The 13,339-nt window shown below is 42.8% G+C and overlaps 1 protein-coding gene across 1 annotated transcript in view; it reads left to right on the forward strand.

Annotated features, from left to right (window-relative positions):
- Nucleotides 1-2,164: 2,164 nt before the first annotated feature.
- Nucleotides 2,165-13,339, forward strand: part of lrp1bb (low density lipoprotein receptor-related protein 1Bb) — a gene marked incomplete at both ends in the record, with an annotated part of 233,942 nt that continues 222,767 nt past the window's right edge. Inside the window, one exon of the mRNA XM_079230683.1 lies at nucleotides 2,165-2,255. Within this exon, the coding sequence (XP_079086809.1) occupies nucleotides 2,165-2,255 (91 nt within the window). The remainder of the gene's footprint in view (nucleotides 2,256-13,339) is intronic.

The following is a 13,339-nucleotide window of genomic DNA, read 5'->3' on the forward strand; positions in this document are numbered from 1 at the left end:
ATTGAGTTTGTTGACCTTTTGACCTCATGCACTTTGCTGACACATCAGCAAATAGATAAATGGCGGTGTAGCTTTTGTTTCAGTAAGACATGACACCAATTGCCCACCTCATCTGCTTTTGTTATAATATACTGATAGTTGTAGTTCATGTGTTAGTGTTGGTCTTTTTGTTATCTTTTTCAAATTATGAATGGTCTCATCAGCCATTTGTTATGAGCCCTTTCGGCTTATTGCGTTTTGCTTTTGTCGGGTTGGTTTAGGGTGAGTTCTGTTTAGTTGTCCTCTTTTATGAGCACAGAAGGTGCTGTTGTATATTTTGGAAATACTTCGCTTCAATTAGGGGTTAATAAAATCTTCTTTTTGACAATCAACCCATGTTTCCTTATGCCTGCAAGTGTGGCTCCTCACAATGGTCCAGACCTTCAGAACAGCTCAACGGACCTTGAGGTTTTGTCAACTTCTGTTTCAAAGGGCATGAATTCACGTGGAAACGTGGCAATGGCTCATTGCAGTTGGAAGACATGAATGCTTAAGCTGATATAATATACACAACAGTGGTCAGAAACTCTTAAGAAGTAGCTTATAATTTGCTGATCCAGCTGGGAGTCAGGGAGGTCTGGGATCAGACAACAGCGCTGGGGTTTGGAGTTGCAACAGCTAACCACTAACTGAAGGGCTGTCTCCAAAGCTGCTGCCCACTCTCCTGCTGGCAAAGTTCAATTATTCAAATTAAACCAATCCAAATTCAAATTATGTGGTGCAAATATTCAAGGACCAAAATTCAAAAGTCAGTTTCTCGTGACATATTTCTATCGATGGAACAGCTAACTAACCTTAACATCCAGCCTTAGTCCCACTAAATTATTCAATACCTTTCATTTAAAAAAACTCTTAATTCAACTATGCAATAATTTTAGAGTCTGTGTATTTGAGACAAAAATATGCCAAGCTTCTTTTACCGTTCAGTGTTGGTGAACCTCGACTTGTCCTTGTAATAATTTGTAAGACTTTTGCCATTTGAACTTATATCAAAAATGTTCTCTTTGAGATTTCTCAACCTGCGTGGACAAATTTTTTGCACCTCTATATTTATGTATTCAATGCATACGTCTTGCAATATTTTCATCATTAACCTGTCAGCTAGCTCAACGTGTCTCTTTTGCTGAATTTGACTGCGACGGTTGACCAAAGAGACGTTTATCTCTCAGGAGTCCACATCCTTGACTTCTGTTTTCTTGTTGAGCTTCTGTTTTTCAAAGAGCCACTACATTACCAGCCATTACAAAAGCAGAAGCCACGTAAACGCCTGCTTTTCCTGCTTTTTTCATGGCAACGCAAGGCCACAGGACTACAAAGCAGCAACTGTCACTCCATGAACTGCTGTTGCATTATAATAGGCCAAAGCCCGGTTGACCACAGCATCTCACATGCTCTTACATTATTGTCATGTGGTCAGGTGAGCCTGCTTTTTATTTTTCACATCAATGCTAAATATACCAGATTGCAGTCTTCTCCGTGTGGTCCTGTGGGTGACAGTTTGGGGTGTTAACCAGTCCCACAGCTCAGCATTTTTTTTTAACACTTTGCGATTTAATAAAACATAGCCTTATAGGATGCAAGCTAATTGCCTAGGATAGAGTATATAGACTACTGAACTCAACGGTGAGAGCCGAGGCTACTCATGCACGTCTCATCCTACATTCTCTGACTTTTTCTTCTTTTATGAAGACCCCCCCCCTCCTCTCTGAACCACCGCAGACTGACACCCACTGCACTGACTGCACGGCTAACCAATGGGCTATGATGAATTTCAGACGAGCTGCGCCACCTTGACGGCATTAAATCATTGAGAAAAGACAGGAAACGTACTCTTTCTTTACCCTTCCTACACTCCCACCCCGCCTTCCCTCTGTCACTGAGCCTCTGACTCTAATTTCCCTGCCGTCTCCGGTGCGCCTGTTCGCTGTGTGGAGCGGCAGTGTGCATGTGTCGCGGAGCGGAGGGAGCGCTGCACTGTTCTGCGCACTGGTTCCGCTGGACATCACCGAAGAACGGCGCTCGACAACCCGGGTTGGTGGTGGAGGGGGCGGACTGGACCCGGACCGGGAGCAGGAGCAGGACCGGGAGCATCGCCGTGGCTCTTTATAGCTCGCTCTCCGAAAACATGTCCGAGTTTTTTCTACTCGCCTTCCTAGCCCTATTCTCGGGATTATTTCCGTGCGCCGAGCCCTCGGCGGTGTCGGGCGAGGAGAGAGGTAAGGAAGAACCGGGCCGTCGGGGATGCGCAGTCCGGTGAAACTTGGCACCGCGGGTCTGGTTTTGTTCCGGGGCGCCAAATGTTGTGCGGCTGCTGGATATACACATGTGTTTCACAGCCACTAATCATGAATGACAAAGAGTTGATCACCTAAAATTGCCAGTTGTTCTTTTTTTTTTTTTTGTCTCGTGTTGGCTGATGCGCTGGAAGTCTGCATTGCCTATTGTCATCCAGGATGTTCAAATGTTGCATTACAATGCGTGTCAGCTGATGAACCACAAATCAAGGCACAACCTGTTTGTTATAACATATTGAACTTGGCCGGAGCGTTCGCGTTTCTGCATGTTCAGGACCCTGCTTGAGGTTGACTAGATTCGGGCTGCGGGCGCGTAGCAGCGGCACATCCTCCGGTGCAGCAGGTGAAAACCATCCCTGTGCCAAAGTGTGTTTCGTCTCCCCCCGAGCCGTGTAGCTTTTGTGTCTCTGCCGATCATCACGACATCGGATGGAGACGTAGTTGATGGGAATAGTTCCGCACGCTCAACTCTGGATGTGCAGAGCCGTGTGCCAATAGTGATGTGGGAAACTCAACATGCTGGCTGTCTTGAATCTGAATTCTGTCACAATCTCATTGTGACAGAATTGCTGTCAATCCAAATGACAGAGACATGCTGAGTGCTGTCTCCCAGTGAGTACCACAATGAGCAGTCTTCCTCTTGGTGCCATGTGGGGTGCACGGTGCAACTCACTTCACCTATTACACTGTTTTATTTGCAGAACAGAGTTCGAGCACATCGTCGGTTTATGTAGTCGACGTCCTCCACATTCACAGAAGGATACGGTTTGAAAGTGCCAGGAAGTTTTATAACTATGTGGATCCACAAAAGAGGAAAAATCACAAACTTAATTATGATGGAAATGGGATTTCTTGCTGAAATAGTTATCATCATGCTTATGCCTTCACTTATTTTACACTGGCTTATTTTTTACCAGGTTGCCATTTGAGGTTAGACATGCTGAATTACGGGCACTGGTCATGCTGCACTTACTGTACATGAAGCAATAAAAAAAAAACATAGTGAAACATGGTTTAGCCATTGATGGCTGGCCTCGAGGCCACAGTTGCCTCACTCCTTCATTCCCCAGCATAGCAATGACCTGCTTGGCTGTTTGTCAGACCGTCCCAAATGTCACCAAATGTCCCCCCTACACAGCGTGGAAAACAGGGACTTGGAGTCTGCCCGGCAATCACAGTAGGCAAGAAAAACACTGTTTACCTCTCTCTGTGCATGAAATGAAAAGCTGAATTTGTCTCCTGAAGTCCCCGACTATGCCTCTGCTTTGGGAGAAAACACCCAACTGAATTTGTAAAAGATTGTTGGAGTTAGTGTTTGTCAGCACTGCAGCACTGAGCTTTATTAATGTAGCTTGAATCAAAGTAAAGAATTACGTGCCAATTGGATTGTCTCCTCTGGGCTGGTATGAGGATATTTAGACGGAACCGTTAAGCTGAGATATATTCAGACACAGACGCAGATCTGAGAGAATGGCCGGGACCTGCATCTTTCTTTCGCCTGGAAGCCGATGCCGTCCTGGTCCTCCGCATTTGCATCGATAAGAAATGAAAGCTCTCGTAGCTGTGTCTAAATGGACATTAATGATAATGGCATTTCTTATTTCTTCCAACACCAAAGCTGGTTGTTAGCCTAATTAGTCCAAAATTAATTTGCTTTGTGGTAGCAGAGTTGTTACATTGAATGCCAAGTAGTGATCCCGTGGTTTTCTCTGTGTGAATTTGAAGCTTTTCCAGCTCGTTCCCAGAATGGCAATGTTTCTTCAAAATATTCCACCACTGTGTCCCACTCCTAATCACTTGTGTCCATCTAACATTGAGCAGGCTGACCTGGCCAGGCCGACATTACAGCGCACTGCTACAATGATACAAAGACTTGAGAAGTTTAGACACAACAGGCTGCTTCCTGTTTATTATACGGTATATATATATATATATATATATATATATATATATATATATATATATATATATATATATATATATATATATATATACACCCTTGATCTTAGTATGTGACCTCAGCACCAGATAAGCATCACCTAGCACACACAGCTCAAGGTTGCTTGAAATGTATACCCCATTTAAAAGATGATAGTCTAGTGGAAGACACAGATTGGTCCATTCACTTATGCAGGGGAGGCCGCCTCTGGAAGCTAATTAGGTGAGATAGTGAGATGGTATCACAGAGGTGTACGTGTACCTGTATGTGTGCAAAGGCCAGCACAAAATCTAGATAAATAGTCACCACTTGTTTTGGATAGTGTTTTCAAATTCACATTAAGGCAACAGACAAGATATGGACTTCATCAAAGTGGCATTTTAGGATTATAGCATTTGAATGTAGCACAGATCATTTTTGGGTATATCATCTAAAAACGCTGATTTGTTCATTGTTAATGATCTTGAAAATGATTTTCATTTTGTGTTGTATTGTTCTTTTATTTTACCTTAATTAAGACTTGGACCCCCCCGCGCAAAAAAAACTAAATAAATAACAGGTCAGGGAGAGCAGCACTGGTCGAAACATTTATACATCCTTCTTACTATAATTATAAGTCAATATTCCAAGATTTTTCCCTTATTCGTGTCAAGATGAACACTTTGTAATACGATTTCAAACACCCCCACAATGGAGCATACCATTTCTTAACCTTCACGTTAGTTTGCCTGGCCCACACTTCCATTTTTGCAGCAGCTAGCTTCCTCGTTAAAACTCCCCGCGCACGAGACGCTGTAGGTTGCTGTAAGCAGCTAGCGCGCTATCTGGCTAGTTTAATGCGCTTTACTTTCTTACCTCCAGAATTTTCTGAATAAATTATGTCGAGGGTCTGGGTGACGGGGAGGAAAACCTAGGAGAGTTAATCCAAACTGCATATTTTTTTTAAGGTTGGACTAATATGATGGAATCTTTTGCATTAAGCTTCTTTAAAGACTGAAACATTTGCCCAGTTAGTACTCGAAGGCATTGACCAACCCAAAATCTAACTGTTTGTTTATTTGAAACAGGCCTAGTTGAAAAGTGAAATCCATATTCTACAGGGGCTTTTCCCATATGTTTTTTTACTTCTGTATTAATGAAAAAAAAGGATTAGACTATTTTCAAAGTAAGAAACAGCTGAAAATGTTAGATTGTTGGGTGGTCTTTGCCTTTAAGGATACTCTGGCACAGGCCTATGCGGTGTAGTAACACACCTTGTGGATCGTGTCTTTGGTTCTGGTGCAGCATTGTGTGGGTCTGCTTTGGAGCAGAAAGGATGTTGTTGTTGTTGTGTTTGTGGGTCTGAGTTGCTGGCAGTTTTGCACTTAAATACTTTGTTGGTGACCCTTTGCTACTAAAGTTGTGTGGTACATTACACCATGAGCTGGTAGAATACATTTGATTCATCATCTTCATTCAGACATTATGTTAACAAAGAAGATACCGTGAGGCTTGTAAGACTTCAGCTCACCAAAGCGAGTGTCTGTGCTGTACTTGGGTTTCTTTTACAGAAAAGAAAAAGTTGATCGCCTTACTGTCAATGTATAATTCATACTCTTTGTAGAAGAGGATACTTCAGTGTGAGCTGCTTCGATTTTGACCATTCTTTTTTAAAATCTGTCTCTTGTGAGTCCTCTAACCTTATGGAAGTGCATCACTGTACCGCTTAAAGTCAGCCAGTTACTTCGAAAAAAAGTCTGTGAGTTGAGAAAAAAAGCTTCAGGCTGTAACTTTTATTTCTTTCTTCTATGTGGTGTGTACAATATTTTAAAAATTCTGCAGATAAAGTGGAAGTAAATAGAAGTACACGCAATGTCATAACTGATGGTTTTCTACATACTTGTAGAAGATTACTTATAAATAATGTTTATACCAGTGTGTCTTGTAATCCAATGTAAAAAATAACTACAACTAAAACTATAAATACCACTACCTTCAGTAACACAACTACTGTTATAGTATTGACAGATATTTCTCAAGCACAAAAAAGATTTTGACAAATGTCCCTTATTATAGTCATCATGATAGTGTCACATATTCAGAGTAGGGGTCCAGATTCAACTCTGCCTAAGTTAGAAGATGGAGTCTTGATTGGTTTCATGCCCTAACAGCTGTCATTTATGTTTTTACATTCCTCTTTACACTGAAAAGCTGCAGACACACTATAAAGCTGTAGACACACACAATCGATTTTAAGTGGAGATACACAACCGCAACTAAAATGCTGTTTCCTTTGCTGGGGGCTCCATTGGTTGCTGCAGTCTCTAAATCTTTTGCAGTCCACAAACTGTAGTTTTCTGTCAACGGAGCGTGAGTTTTTTTTTACATATCCCTCAGGGAGAAAGGCAAACGTTGCCTCGGACTGACAGGAGGATTGTTTCTCCATCATCTCCGAGTCGGGCAGCGACCATTGTCTTCAGGCCACCGGTAAGCTGTTGTCTTTGAAGGAAGTGGTTATTATTTTTTTCCCTCAGTAGTCGGGGTTGGAGAAAAACAAATACTGTGAGAATCACGAGTCTGCTTTTGACTTAAAAATCGAGGGCACATTTCTATCGATTTTAGAATCAAACCGCGAGAGCTCTACTGTTTAAGAGTTAAACACTGTTCTTACTCCACTGAACCACTGTGTAATCAAAGCCAGAGTGTTGGTGTTACAGCAAGGGGCACCATGCCACGATCCAGGGATTTGGGCATTAATAATCTCTGACATCTGCACAATGACTATCTATAACTCTGCTTCCTTAGTGCCGCTGAGTTAAATAAATGTTCACTCTACTTAATGTCACCATTGTATCCTTACGCATTTAATAGATGGCTTGGAAGCAGGAAATTGGTCACTAAATTGCAGTTGGACATGATAAATTGCGACCAAATGGAGATTATGTAAATCACTTCTCTTTGGCAACACAAAACCAGAAATGCATACTGTTCTTGATGATCCTGAGGCCTTTCTGTGACATTCAGCCTGCACTGAGTTGGTGTTATATGAGGCTCAGGATATCGTCTTTATAAGAGAACCGCTGGGCAGTGACTAACCGTTAACCTTCAAAGGTTGGACTGATTTCTGTTTTCATAGCTGTTTCGCGTCTTCTTCTGGAAAGTATTAACACAAAAATAAGCTGCGAGGCCTCCTCCTTTCTGTCCACATCCTGCACACCTCAGCAATAGGTGATCCTCAGGACGGACGGTGGCTCGTACTCACCCGGCTACGCTGTCTTCACCCAGTGATCGGAGATAAACCGCATGTAGATTGCAGTCAAAGCTGGTTTGGAGAAAAGCAAACAAAGTGAACTCTGAGGACGGGCTGAAGGCGGAGGGTGGGTGTGGTCTGAGAGGGAGGTGATGTCAGCACTTGTGGAGCGGGCCCTGACTGGACCGGTGTTGTTGTTGGCATTCACGTCCCGTTTTCCGTGCTTTTTTGTTGACTATTCCTCTCCGAGTTTGTCTCGTCTGAAAAACCAGACGAGTCGTCATAACAGGCTGTCAGCTGGTAGCATGTTGAGAAGGTCAGCTGCAGTTCGACTAAGCACTTTCATCAAACCTCAATGTTTAGTTTTCTTTCCCAAAGAAGTACTTCAAACATCATGCTAATCATCCCTGGTGACCTGATGTTTCTGTGAGCCAAATGCTGAGACAGCATTTCTGCAAGAATGCATTCAGACTTTTATAAGCTATGGAAAGACATTAGAACAGCCGACACACCTATGTGGTGATGTCAGCTAAGTGTTGCTGTCACCGAGCTCTTATATCTGTCTCAGGGCAGAGGTGGAGTATGGCCTCAAGCTCCAGGAGGCAGCAGTGACCGGCCCCCCCACTCATTTCATTATGCTGTGCTGTCTGCTGGTGGAGCCGGGCTGACTCCTGGAGAACAAAGTTATTGAACGAAGCCATTTGATTTTGATAGTGTCACCTTTTTAATATCACCTCTCACAGTTCTAATGGGTTACAATTGAATCTGTAATGGATTGGCTCAGGTTGGGAAAGCCATTGGCTGTAAATTGACTTGTGGCATTCATTACCAATAACAGGAGGAGTTACATTTTTGACCCACATGATAGATTAGTGTGGATGTTCTGGGCAGACCTAATTATGTGGGTGGCATGGGGGTTCGTATTAGATTTTTCTGAAATGTTACATCATTTAAAATGATAAAAATAATTCATCAATAAGTCTTTTCATCAGAGCAGCCACATCTTTCAGGAGTTGAATCCAAGAGCCAGGCTCAGCTGTGTACTGAAATGGCTGCTTGATAAATTATTAATGGGGGAAAGCATAACTGTTTTATTACTAAATATGCTAATGCAATGGAGCTCATAAGGGCAGTGGCGGGATAAACCGCTCCCTTCACAAGTCGAGATGAGTATGAGGTTATTAGTGGGTGATGGATAAGATATAATGCATCATAAAATTAAATGTAAGGGTGATGTAATGTGCCTGTTGAATGGGAGAAAGAAAAAGAAACAACTTATGCACAAGAAAGACCATCTGCTGAAACACAAATTCAAACTATGAAACAGTCTTTCACTGCATAATTTGTACGGCATAGAGGTGAGTATCTCCATGGAATGCCTGGAAAGTAAAGGTTGAAGTTAGTATGCAACTAGGTGTGAAAAGTAAGGCCTGAAATGAGCATATTCTCGGGAGCGGGGTGAAAGGGTGAACTGCTCGGTGGATGGAGGCAGCACCCCGAAGAGATGGCCTGTGCATAATGTTGTGTGCTCTGCATGCATCAACGTCCAAAGCTGCAGCAGTGGATCCTTGTAGAGTGCACTTTGGCTCCCACCTTGTTCCTCCATTCTGTCTCGACTGGCCTTGAGGAACTGCAACTGTAGCCTTTGATTTGTTTATTTAGCTTTTGACCGGTTGGCTAACATATGCACCGTTGTACACTTCAAAAGTTCACCTGAATACTTTGCTAAGAGGAGCTTTTTCTAGCAGAGGTTGTGTTGCCACGGGAAGAAGTCCTGTAGAGCACTGTTCAAATATATATAGGAAGAGAGGGAGCAGGAGCATTAACCTCCCTTTTTTTGTTCTTTTTTTTGTGTTCAACCTCACATTTAACTGGCTATTCTTTATCTCTGATGGCCGCCGTCTATCCTTGCAAAAAGAAAAGAGCTCCTTTGATTGATAAGCAGACTGGTTGGCACGCAGTTGGCTGACCTAAGTCATTTTGTTGGAGGTGCTTTTCCATTGTTCTGTGCTTTATTGAAGTCTTCGGACAGAAAAGCATGACAGAACGTGTTATATTAGTGTCCAAGTCAACACGATGAAACATACTGTTGATTAAAAAAGAGTTTAGGGGCCTTCCTTTTCCAAGAGTAGCCATCTCTCGCAGGAGCAACTCACCCTACATGCAGAGTTTGCTCGCTGTTAAAAGTTTAAAGAAGCTGTTATACTTCTTGGCACATCCAAATATTAAATTGGCAATATGGAGATCCCCTGGTTAATGTATGAGGTTGTATGCACTGAGCCTATGGCCCAGCCCCAACAACAAGCATCTTGCTGATTAATACTTTAAGACTTGATTCATCACTTTGTGCTGGGAGAACATTTCCTTCGAGTGTCCATACAAGACACAGCAGAATTTAATTTAGGTGAATAGTCTGGAGATGGATGCTGTGCTGTGTTGCAGCCCTACTTTGTGATTAAAGTTCCTGCAGAAAAACAACAACCTGTATGCAGCGTATCGTTTTAAAAACGGTAAATGCTGGGACACACCTGACATTGTCGGCTGACCAGATCCACGAAAAGGCAGATGCCAGGACAAACTGGCTGCCGCAGGCAGACCACGACCAATCTGCAGGTCAGAAGTGCTGGTGTCAAGCCCCGAGTGGCAACGGTGGTGGCCAGAGGACCAGAGTGAGGGCTGCCGAAGCCTGGCTGGGGACTCTCTCTCCCAGCTGCCACCTGGCACAGACCGAAGGCTCAGAGCTCCATCATGCAGACTTGGCCCAGAAAAGCAGAACAGGGGAGGGATTCATCCATCCCCCAACACGCCTCGTTCTGCAGACAAACCTGAGGCCAGTTGGTGATGCTACGCTGTGTCCTTCTTAAAAGAAAAATTGGCCCACTGAGCAATTAGGAAATATTGAGACATCGAGGTGTTTCATTTTCATGTCCACCTCTGTTCTACTCCATCATTTTTCTGTATGGATTCAAACATTAAAAAAATACTTACCCGGTAACCATTAAACTACAGAATGGAAGATATTTTCTCTTTTGCCTGATTTGTTTTTCAGTCTCACAAGCCATTGCCTTTTAAAGACATGTAAAATATTCCTGCCATTAACCAGGAGATTAATACAGAGGATGTAATGAAGATGCAGGACAGTGTATGGTGTGCAGTATTTAAAAGAGGCATAGATCATTAAAGGATTTTTGGGTAGGATTGCCAAAGGCAGACCTTCTCTCACACACACATTATATATTGTAGAGAAGACCATGGACACAAAAACACGTCCACAAACCAGGGTTTTCTCTAATTGCCTGTGTGTGTGCCCTGTGTGTGTCATGCCTGGCTTCCCTGGCAGAGCTCACTGCAGCCCGGTCCAGCTAGATGGAGGATAGAAAGGGAAATCATTGGCATCATTTTCACGCCTGTGTGCAAAGCAACGAGTGGCTACATCAAATGTGCAGCCAGTTTGTTGTCAGCTGCTCTGGGCTGCTCTAAGAATATCTACTCGTCGGGTTCTTTCAATTTTCAAGTCGGAAGAGCCAGCAAAAGTCTATGTCCAAGCCTGACGTTGCACTAAAAGAGGTTTTTGGGCCTAAAATATTTGTGAGATTGCCACTGAGGATGAATAATTGAATGCACTTTCATGGCATAGTGCATGAATTGGAAATCAAAGATGAAACCGCACTGCTGCCCCTGCTTACACCTGCATGCAGCAGACACACAATTCTCTCTCAACAGCTGTGATACTTTTGGCCCGCGAGGATCGAGTTCAGTCTGGTGGCAGCACTATCACCGAGTTACTTTGTGTTAAAATTAGATTGCCAAATACATCATCACCAGCTGTCATCAATCTGATCCAGAATTGTTCCCTAACGTTGCTTCCGAGCTGCTATTGATCTCCCCCCCCCCCCACCCTTTTGCTCTGCGTTGGATTGGGAGTCCTATTAACTGCATTCCCATCAATCACAGTTCACCCATGTTTGTTTGTAGTCTTTGATACGATTAGAGCAGCGCTCCAGCACTCATGCTACGTGGTTTTCTCCTGTTCCATTTCTCGTGTCGGCTGATTTTAAATGCGTGCAGTTGCTCCCCTCTTGCTTCAGTGATTTGCCCCACTGCTCTGTAGCAGAGACCACAGATTAAGCACTTGGGCCTCAAACATGTCTGCTGTCACAGGTATCTCTCACTGCTCGGTGCCTGATAAGGGCCACTTGTTCCTGAAACTGCCCTTTTCCAAGAAGGAGACATCAGAGAAATATAAAAACCCTCTGGACTTAGTGAGATTGCATATGTTTCTCTTAGAGATTACATTTGTATGATTGCTTTTGTGGTCTCGGACAAGTCAACAATTGAAGATTAAGCGGCCACATCTTTTTTTTTTTTTTTGGGAGAATGATTGGATGCTCTTGCTCATTTTTCTTTTTACGTTTCTTACTTTTTTTTCTCCATTAAATGCCGATTATGCCAACTTTTTCATGCATACACCATGATTACTCATGCTTCTAAGATACCTGAGGCAAAATATCATGTTTCATGCACTTACATGCACTTTAAGATGTTGGGCTATTTTGCTTCCATAATATGTCTTCTGTCATATAATAATAATACACATTTCAGTGTTTATTTCTATTTGTCTAACTTTGTCTATTTGCATCGCTGTATTTCTTCTAAATAATAAAACAATAAAAAAAATGGTGAAATGACATGGCAATATATATTAATATATATTGATATATGTATATATATTTCTACCCTATTCTCCTGTAGTGTCTGACACAATGTATTGAATTCTAGCTTTAAATGCCACTTTCTCAAAATCTGTGAGCCAGAAATCTCCACTTCAGTAGCACTTTCCAGTTTCATCCAATTTATATTCTTTTTTTTTCCAGAGGGGTTTGTTCATATATCATTCATAGCGTGATTTATTTTTAAGGTTGCATAGCCACAGGGTCAAGGGCGACCACTCACGCCATGTACAGAACACACAAGTAACAAAGTATGCTGCAAAAATCAGCCACAAAATGTAAACATTTAAGGTTAACCTATATCGGTTGAGTGGGTTGAGCGATGTCCATCTCCAGAAGTCTGTGAGCAGAAACGCAGTAGAAAAAACGGCCTGCAGTGCCACAATTCAGGAACTATCTGATGATGGTCTTGACACCAGAGAGATCATGGCCGTAAGTGGCCACCTCTCTCCAGAGCAATCGCTAACCAAAACTCAGCGACCTGATGAAGTGGAGCAACGTCCTCGTTATCCGTAACAACACACCCCCACCTCACAAACAATGCCAGCCTGTGATGGAGAAATAAATATGCTAGCTGCGAGTGTACTTGCTAATGCCGTTCCATTGCAACCACCTCGGTGTGTGTTCAATTCTTCTATGGAAATGAATGCAAATGAGCACATTTTTATTAGGCTTACGCATCATTTGCATATTTAAACATGACATTTCAGAAAACTTGTAATACAAAAAATGATTTCCTGAGGGTGTCTCCCCTTGAAGACTTCATGCCAGACCTCATTCACTCCTGTGAAATGCCAATTGAGCATTTTTCTACGAGACTTCTAATTCTTATTAATTTGGTGATAGTTAAAGCATTATAGCCTTTTTTTCAAGATATTAAGCTAAAACGGAGCTTTAATAGGGTCTGTTTAGGGCAGCTCGTCCTCAGCCTGAATCCACTGCAAGTCGGCCTACACAACTGGGAGCAGACCAACCCTGACAAAACCCAGGAATCCAGCTCTGAAGAAACTCAGGACAAGAATCATCAGGATATTGAACCACGCCAAGACACTCAGCCTGTATATTCTGGCAGGGGGACAGACAATGGAAATCAGTCTTGCGGCTGTAA

The sequence above is a fragment of the Taurulus bubalis genome (assembly GCF_910589615.1).
Source record: "Taurulus bubalis genome assembly, chromosome: 15".
Classification (NCBI taxonomy): Eukaryota; Metazoa; Chordata; class Actinopteri; order Perciformes; family Cottidae; genus Taurulus; species Taurulus bubalis.